General features: G+C 53.2%; 1 protein-coding gene across 1 annotated transcript; it reads left to right on the top strand.

The window, feature by feature from the left end:
- The first annotated feature begins 3,823 nt into the window (after positions 1 to 3,823).
- Positions 3,824 to 6,807, top strand: RABAC1 (Rab acceptor 1). Its single transcript, XM_040252812.1, has 5 exons — positions 3,824 to 4,083; positions 4,361 to 4,573; positions 4,899 to 4,996; positions 6,387 to 6,488; positions 6,571 to 6,807. The coding sequence occupies exons 1-5, from the start codon at positions 3,836 to 3,838 to the stop codon at positions 6,657 to 6,659; spliced, it is 750 nt and encodes a 249-aa protein (XP_040108746.1). The 5' UTR covers positions 3,824 to 3,835; the 3' UTR covers positions 6,660 to 6,807.
- Positions 6,808 to 9,420: the final 2,613 nt, after the last annotated feature.

Here is a 9,420-nt window from a genome sequence, read left to right as displayed (position 1 = left end):
CGTGCTTTGCTTTATTGAGGGGCAGGGGGAGTAGGGGTGTGTGGCGGGACAGCGTTCCCTGTGCTGGCACCCATGACTGGGTGATTCACAGAAGCCCAGAAATTTAGCCTGGCATAAACGTGGGAGTCATGGAATCTCAAAGTCATCAAATCACGGAGTTTTAGACCCAACAAGGATTAGTGTGAGAACACTGAATTCGCCAGGTGATGGGATCCTGGGATCAGAACACGGGAGAGGGGGTCAGACTCTGGATCCTCTCATATTGGAGAGGACTCTGGGGGGCCATGATGATACAATGGTTCACTGAGCTTCCACTCTGTGCTCTGCCCTCTTCTAAACATTCTACCTCTATTAGTTCACTTAATTCTCACAAAGCATAGAGAGGGAAACTAACCTGCTCAAGGTCACACAGCTGCGAGGGGACAAATCTGGATGACAAACCTAGGATGTCCAAGCTCTAAGTCACCATGTTCTTCTCTTGTTGAGATAAGCTTCCATACGGAGACTTGCACAGATCTCAAAGGCATAGCTCAATGATTTAAATAATTATGTCCATGTAGCCACCATCCATATTGAGCTGTAGAACATTTACATCTACCCAGAAAGTTCCTTCAGGCCCCTTCCCACTCAGCAGCCCCTCCACAGGCAACCACTGGTCTGCTGTCTCTTACCATCTTTTGGTTGTGCCTGTTCTTGGACTCTGTAGAATGAAATCTGATGGTGTGCTGCCGTAGGTCCTTCTTATCCTCAACATCAGGTCTATGAGGGTCTTCCATGGTATCTCAGGTATTGGTAGCCAACACTTTTTCACTGCAGGGATTTCCAGTGTGTGACTATTATGCTATTTGTCAATCCATTCTCCTGTTGATGGATTTGTTGTTTCCCTCTAGGAACATTCTAGTAACATCCTCTGATGACACATGTGGGCATCTCTGCTGGGTACATGCCTAGAAATGGAATTGCTGATTGGGGATAGACTGTGTTTACCTTTCATAGAAATAGCCCGGCCCTTTCCAAAGCTCTTGTGTCACTGGTATTGCCACAATGTATCAAATTTCCAGTTGTTCCACATCCTTGCAAACACTTGCTATTGTCAGTCTTTTGAATTTTAGCCCTTCTGGTTGGGCAACCCTACCACTTCCCTTGAGGCAGCCTTTCTAACAGAGATGGCAGTGAGAGGAAGGCCTGGGGCTGGTCCTTGGCCTACCTGCCTCCCAGCTCAAATGTCTGGGATGCTGAGAGTCCATATGAGCGTGAGTGTGTGCGCATGCCCACTGCGCAAGACAGTGCTGAGGAAGAGTGCCTTAATCTGAAGGGGACGACAGTCAGAGGGCAAGGGTCATGATGCCAGACACCGCCTGTGGTGCCCAGGGCAGAGCCTGGTCCTGGTAAGAGTCTGGCCCCTAGGGAGGCCAGAGAGCCTACTTTATTCATTGGGTACAGGGTGAGGAATACTCCCATAGACAGGTGGGCAATCTGAGGCCCAGAGAAGGCAGGGACTTCTTGACGTCACACAGCAGATACATAACCCAGGTTTCTGATTGTCTGTCTTCCTACCCTCCCAGCTCCATTTCTTCCAGGGATCCAAGAGGCAGGAAGGTGGCCTCAGGCTGGAGGGACCCCTTATCTCCGGCCATCCCCCTAATTCATGGCTCACTTGCCATAGGCCCGTTTTCCCTGGTCTCCCCTCATCCCCCTGTCTTGGGGATCTGCCCATCTCTCACAATATCTCTGCCTTAAGGCTTCCTCCCACAATCCCTGTTTCAAGGGGCTCCTCCTTCCCATTGCCCTTATGTCAAGTCACCACCTGCCGCACTCAGAGGGTCCCTACCCACAATGTCCTCGCCTCTCGACCCCACCGTCCACAGCCCGTGCTTTTTGACACCTCCAGGCCTTTGCTTGTTATGTCCTCTGCTCAGAGCGAGTACTCACAGGAACACAAACATGAGTTATGAGTGAATGACTTTTATTTGTGTTGTATGAGGAAGCCCCAGAGCTCTCATAACAAAAGTCAAATCCCATTTCCCCAAGGTTGGCCCTGGAAGAAGGCAGCTGGGTCTCTGCCTCCAACCCTCTGCTCCTCAAGATTCATCTTTCGCTTGGGGGCTCTTCCAGTTACCTCCACTGCTCCCGTTACTTTGAAATCAGGTGGCTGCTCCCCTATTAATGCTCTGGACTAACTGTGGACTCACAGGAAACCCCCTACCCCAATTTCCTGAAGCCCAGCTTGACCCAAGTGGGAAGCCTGAACAAGCTTCTACTAAAAGCCTGGGGCTGACAAAGAGGAAAAGTGAAAATGTCAGTTGCTCACTTGACCCCATGGACTGTAGCCTGTAAGGATCCTCTGTCCATGGAATTCTCCAGGCAAGAAAACTAGAGTGGGTAGCCATTCCCATCTCCAGGAGATCTTCCCAACCCAGGGATCGAACCCAGGTCTCCCGCATTGCAGGCAGATTCTTTACCATCTGAGCCACCAAATATCTCACTGGGTATTCTCCTTTAGCCCCATCCAGCCTCGGAAAATGAGGTTCTCAGTCTGTGTAAGGGAGCCCAGGCTTCCCAAAACTTCTACACATTTCTTGAGGCCATTCTGGTGCATCCCCTTAGAACTCCAGCTGGTTTTCTACAACTCACCCTGCAGCAGGGGCAGATTGAGAGAGCTAAGATTCTGGGAACCAGGGGAAAGAAAGGCCCATGTCTCAGACACCAGCCACTCTTTGGGACATCCAAGGGGCCAGTGAGAAGGCTGGGACTTCCCTGGTGATATAGTGCTTAAGAATCCACCTTGCATGCAGGGGACCTGGGTTCGATCCCTGGTCTGGGAACCAAGATCCCACATGCCACAAAGTAACTAAGCACCATGTGTTGTAACTAAGACTTGATATAGCCAAAAATAAACAAATAACATTTTAAAAAATTTTTAGAAGGCTGAACTCTAGAAATAATTATAACAGCCATGATAATGTAGTGGCAATAGCATGGACTACTGTTTATCAAACAATTATGAAATATCAAGACTCTTTCAAGCACTTTACATGGATCATTCAACCCAATCTCAATCCCATGAGTGTGGTACTCCCAGGATCTTCACTGTCCAGATGAAGACACTGAGGTTCAGGGAGGTGATGAGCTCAACACAGCTTGAAGTTTGACCTCTGACCCCAGAATCCCAGCTCTTTCAGTTATGACATCTACATCTTTAAAAAAATTCTCACCCCTTCGATAAAATTGGACAAAAAAATGATAAATGAAAAAATAAAATCTCAACCTTTCCCCCCACTTCCCTTCACCCTAACCAAGGCAGGGGCATGCCTAGGTCCCTAATCCTAACCCATTCATCCTTGGGAGCCCAAAGGTGGGGGTGGAGCTTTGCTCCCCACCTTAGATACCCCCTCCAGCAACCATGGCTCCATCACTAGCCTGTTAAAGAAGGAAGGAGTAGACTCCCACTAACTCTTTACCGTCTCGCTATTCAAAATGTGGGCCATGGACCAGAAGCATCAACATCACCTAGAAACTTGTTAGAAACACAGATGAAGGGTCTCGCCCTAGATCTGCTGAATCAGAACATCTGAGTGTTTTATTAAGTGTTTTTTTAAACCTCCTAGAGACAGAATGACAGCTCTACACGGTCCCAATTGTAGCCTGCACGGGGGACTACACAGCGTCTTCTTGCCTTTAGAGCTTGCCTACCGCCCTGACTCCTGACAACCCACCTTCCAGGACTCCACAAGTCCTAATTCGGAAACTACAACTCCCACAATGCCCAGAGGGGCGCTTGGTTCTTTTTACACGACTACAACTCCCAAGGTGCTTCGCGAGTCATGCCACCATCATGGTGCCCAGTCTTCCCGGCACCGTCAGGACTACAACTCCCACAATGCTCGGCAGCAGAACTACCGTTCCCCAGCGGCTCCAGAACGACTACACGTCCGCTCCAGCTCTGCTGGGTGAGGCCGTTGTCGGGCGGGGCCCGCGGGGTCTGCAGAGCCCTGGGCTCTTTAGTTCTTCCCCAGACAACACAGACATGGCGGCCGAGAAGGACCAGCAGAAGGATGCCGAGGCGGAAGGACTGAGCGCCGCGTGAGCAACCGAGACCCGGGAGTCCTGGTCCCCCGACCCCTCCCCCCTGGGGGGTCCTAGGAATCCCGGCCTCTAGACATGAGTTTGGGCCTCTGTTGTCCTCTTCGAGGACTCTGGAGCCTGGGCCCTCAGCCCCTTTCTCCCCTGAGATCCAGGAGCCTGGGACCATTATCCACCCCAGAACCCCGGAGTCCGGCCCCCCTCGGTCCTCTTCTTGCTGGAGGGTCCGGACTCCATCCCGGTCGGTCGATTGCTGACGTGACCCCTCACCCATCAGGACCCTGCTGCCGAAACTGATTCCATCTGGCGCGGGCCGCGAGTGGCTGGAGCGGCGCCGTGCGACCATCCGGTCCTGGGGCTCCTTCGTGGACCAGCGGCGCTTCTCGCGGCCCCGCAACCTGGGCGAGCTGTGCCAGCGCCTCGTACGCAACGTGGAGTACTACCAGAGCAACTATGTGTTCGTGTTTCTGGGCCTCATCCTGTACTGTGTGTGAGTGCCTCTTCGGCCCGTCGGCGCCCCGGTCCCCACCCCCTCCAGGCTGCGTGGCCCGCGCTGGCCGACCGCGCCCTCAGCATCCGGCCCCACCTCTCACTGCCCGGGCCCCATTCCCATGGGATGTTCTGCCGGAAGTTTTCACCGAAGGGCCAGGTCCCTAGCCCCCCCATCAACCTGGCCAGGATACAGTGTGACCAAATGTGACCTAGACTTCCCCGGCCCCAAGCGGATCTCCTGCCATTCGTCAACGGGAAGGTCAGGGCCTCCTTGTCGGGCCTAGTCCCAGCTCCCTGACGCATGGCTCCCTGCCCCCTTCCAGGGCGACGTCTCCCATGCTGCTGGTGGCCTTGGCTGTCTTCTTTGGCGCCTGTTACATCCTCTATCTGCGCACGTTGCAGTCCAAGTTTGTGCTCTTCGGTGAGAAATCCCTTGCCCAGACTGTTCACATCCTGCTCTCTTGGAACCCAAACCTTTTGACAACCAAACCCAAGTCCTTTCGAACCCACGTCTGCCCAACCCTCTATCTACACTAGATTCCCCCAAACTCGGTCCCTTAAAGTCTCAGACACACCTGATGCTCCCACCCACTCTCAGCGCCCCCAAGTTGCTATCCCCCAAGTCCAGAAGATACCCCAGAACCCACCTCCGCCTGACTCCTTAAACCTCCTCCTTCACTCTCCCTTCTGCCTAACCTCCTGCTAACGTCAGCTGCACGTACCCCCATCGGCCACCAGGTGCTCCCCCTTTCCTGCTTCCTGCGGGGGAAGTGGAAATCTTGGATTTCTCAGAGAGGGAGGCTGAGCCCTGTGGCTCAGGTGGTCCCAGACTGGCACCGGAAACACCATTGAGAAGAAAGATAGGCCTGAGGACTTCCCTGGTGGTTCAGTGGTTAAGACCATGTTTCCAACGCAGCGGGCATGGGTTCCATCCCGCATCAGGGAACTAAGTCACACATTATGTGTGGTGCTGGCAGAAGATTTAAAACTAAAACAGAGGGCCCTGAGTTCCCAACTAGGGGGTGCTCAAGGGCTTTGGAGTGGGGATAAGGGGGAGTTGGGCTCAGATGAACAGGTAGACCTAAGACAGAATGCTTCAGAAGCCTGCCAGTCATGTAGGTAGGCTGGGTGGAGGGGCGCGTCGGGCTAGCCCAGGGCATGGAGGGAGCGCTTGGAGTATAGACACGACTTGGCTTCAGCCACAGCTGCCACCAGTACCTGCAGATCCGACCTTCCAATCCACCACGAGAAGCCAGACATCTGTACAGCTGCCCCTTGGTGTCCATAGGGGATTGTTCCAGGAGCCCCCCTGGATGGCAAAGTCCACCGATGCTCGAGTCCCTTATGAAAAATGATGTAGTACAACGATCCACGGGTTTCCATCCGTGGATGCAGAGGGCCGGCCTATCGTTATGTGAAATTATACAGTTTTTCAGGCAGCCACAAACCAAGTTCTGATGGAATAATGTGCAGACTCAAAAGACACATCCCCAGGTCAGATTTGGCTCTTGGGCTGCCAGTCGGAGGTTCCAGATCTGCACAAGTGCAGGTTGGAGCAGGAGAACTAGTCAGGAGAGGGAGGCTGGGAGCTTCCTAGCAGAAGTGGGGTTGAAGGGCAGAGGGCAGGGGGCTGAGGAAGGCACTCTATGTTCCCATGGTCAGTGGGTGGGGCCAAGGGCTAGAGGGCCTTGGCACGAATTTAGATTAGACCCTGAGGCTCCCAGAGCTTGCGAGGTTTGGGAGAGCATCAGGGGTTACTCCGGGAGGAGGCACGAGTCAGAACAGATGTCCCAATGCCCTCTGCCCTGCAGGCCGGGAGGTGAGCCCTGCCCATCAGTATGCTCTGGCCGGGGGCGTCTCCTTTCCCTTCTTCTGGCTGGCTGGCGCGGGCTCTGCTGTCTTCTGGGTCCTGGGTGAGTACAGGGTCTGGGCAGCGGTGTGGGCGGTGGGGGCCAGGTGAGGCCACCAGGCCCTGAACTGCCCATTTTCCTGCAGGAGCCACTCTCGTAGTCATCGGCTCCCATGCCGCCTTCCACCAGATGGAGGCTGTGGACGGGGAGGAGCTGCAGATGGAACCCGTGTGAGGTGGCTTCGTGAGAGCCCCCAGCCTCTTGAGCTAGCTCCCCTGTTCACCCCGGTCCTACTTGGCTCTGGCCAAAGGCCCCCTTCCCACGTCAAGACCAGGGAGGGACGCCAGCTTTGGAAATAAAACTGTTACAGTTGTTCAGCAAATATTCTCCGTTTTCTGTGGTCTGTGTCACTGATGCTGGGCTCCTGCAGAGACCAAGAAGGTTGGGGTGGGCGGTGGATGGAGGTGGGGGTGGGGAGTGGACAATAAGCAAGATAAATAGCAAATGCGATAGGATGGTCAGTGGCGACAAGTTCTAAGGAGGAGAAAAGAGTATGTCGGGGTCCCTGAGATCACCCCTATGTTTCAGGATTTGCTAGGGGGACTCAGGACTCGGGCACCAGCCGTATTCCCAGCTGCGATTTATTATCATGAAGGTTATGAAGCAAAATGTCACTCAGTCGTGTCTGACTCTTTGTGACTCCATGGACTGTAGCCCACCAGGCTCCTCTGTCCATGGAATTCTCCAGGCAAGAACACTGCAGTGGGTTGCCATGCCCTTCTCCAGGGAATCTTCCTGATAAAGGGATTGAACCCAGTTCTCCCGCATTGCAGGCACTGTTACCTATGAAGCAAAATCAGCAAAGAGAAAAGGTACGTGGGGCGAAGTCCAGAAGAAACCAGACGAAAGCTTCCCAGAGCCCTCTCCCAGTGGGGCCCCCAAGCTGGGTGCAGTCACGCAACAGTGAAATGCTGTCTGCAGAGAAGTTCACCACAGACTCAGTACCCGGAAAGAAAGCAAGTCTTCAGCATAAACAACATGGTTTGCACAAACAGTGTAGACACAAGAGCCATTCTTTCAGGGAGCAGCAAGAACCCTGCTGAAATCCAGGTTTCCAGAGGCCAGACAAGGGCCACTGCACAAGCACGCCTCTCGAAGGCTGGCCAGCGCCATGTCAACTCCTCACAGAGAAAGTTCTGGAAATGAGTGATAGGTGTAAGAAGCTTCCCTGAGGTGATGTTCAGTGAAGACTTAAATTGAGTGAGGCAGACTTCCCTGGTGGTTCCAGTGATTAAGAATCTGCCTGCCAATCCAGGGAGCACGGGTTTGATCCCTACACCAGAAAGATTCCACATGTTGCGGGCCAGCTAAGCCCATGTGCCACAACTACTGAGCCCACGTACCTAGAGCCCCCACTCTGAAACAAGAGAAGCCCCCCGACCCTGCCCCGTGCACAGCAAGGAAGACCAGCACAGCCAAACAATTTTTAAAAATTGAGTGAGGGAGGGAATTCCCTGGTGGTCCAGTGGTTAGGAGTGCATACTCTCACTGCCAGGGATCCAGGTTCAATTCCTGAAATTCCTTAATTCCTGGAATTAAGCTCTCATAAGCCATGTGGTGTGGAAAAGAAATTTTTTTTGAAAAAAGACCTACTAGCTTTCACACTTAGATATTAATTAACAAACCTTTAGTTTGTGAAGCAAGTGAAAGCCACTCAGTCATGTCCAACTCTTTGCAACTCCATGGACTATATAGCCCATGGAATTCTCCAGGCCAGAATACTGGAGTGGGTAGACTTACCCTTCTCCAGGAGGTCTTCCCAACCCAGGGATTGAACCCAGGTCTCCTGCATTGCAGGCAGGTTCTTTACCAACTGAGCTATCAGAGAAGCCCCTAAATAATCATACCGTGAGAGTGGGAGCAGCCCCAGATCCCTCCTTCCCAGAGGGAGAATGTTCTGGTGAGAGGAAAGAGTAGGTGAAATGCGGGAGACAGCAGTGGGCCTGGAGGCAGGACAGCTGGAGCAGATGGGGTGGGCGGGTGGAGCAGATGGGGCGGGTGGGTGGGAGACCCCCCTTTGGCGGGGAAGAGGCATTGGTTTTCCTGAGTGAGGTGAGAGAGGCACCCCTGGCTCTTTGCTGTAGTGCTAAGGCCACTGACTAAACAGAAAGGCGGGTGGTAGGGAAAGCAGTTGGCAGGTGTAATGACCAGTGAGGCGAGAGATAGGGCCTGCAGAGGGGGCTCGCTGAGGAGGCGACGCTTCCGCGAGTTCGGAGGAACACACAGCCGGCCCCAGGAAGACCTGCGGGCAAAGTGGCCCGGCAGAGGCACAGCACCCCACTCAGCCAGGGGAGGCTGGCCTCCCCACCCTCCGGTCTCATCAAAATCCACTCGCTCACTGTTCTTTTCAGTAAGTGTTTATTGAGGGCCCGCTGAGTGCCCAGTACTGCTCTGGAATTCTGTCACATATGGTGGCCATCAGCCATGCATGGCAGGTTTCCCCGGTGGCTCAGACGGTAAGGAGTCTGCCCACAATGCGGGAGATCCATTCCTGGGTCGGGAAGATCGCCTGGAGAAGGAAATGGCAACCCACTCCAGTATCCTTGCCTGGGAAATCCCATGGACGGAGAAGCCTGGTGGGCTACAGCCCCTGGGGCTGCAAGAGAGTCAGACATGACTGAGTGACTTCATAGCCATATATGGCTACTAGCTACTTGAAACATGGCAGATCTGGATTGAGATGCGCTGTAAGTATAAAATACACACCAGATTTCAAAGACAGTAGGAAAAGAGTATAAAATATCTCATTAATAATTTTTTTATTGGTTATGTATTGGAAGGATAATCTATTGGATGTTGTTGTTTAGTCACTAAATCACGTCCAACTCTTGCAATCCCTATGGACTGTAGCCCACCAGGCTCTTCTATCTATGGGATTCTCCAGGTAAGAATACTAGAGTGGGTTGCCATTTCCTTCTCCAAGGGATCTTCCCAA

The sequence above is a fragment of the Oryx dammah genome, unplaced genomic scaffold, assembly GCF_014754425.2.
Source record: "Oryx dammah isolate SB20612 unplaced genomic scaffold, SCBI_Odam_1.1 HiC_scaffold_13, whole genome shotgun sequence".
Classification (NCBI taxonomy): Eukaryota; Metazoa; Chordata; class Mammalia; order Artiodactyla; family Bovidae; genus Oryx; species Oryx dammah.
This window is presented reverse-complemented; position numbering and strand designations above follow the sequence as displayed.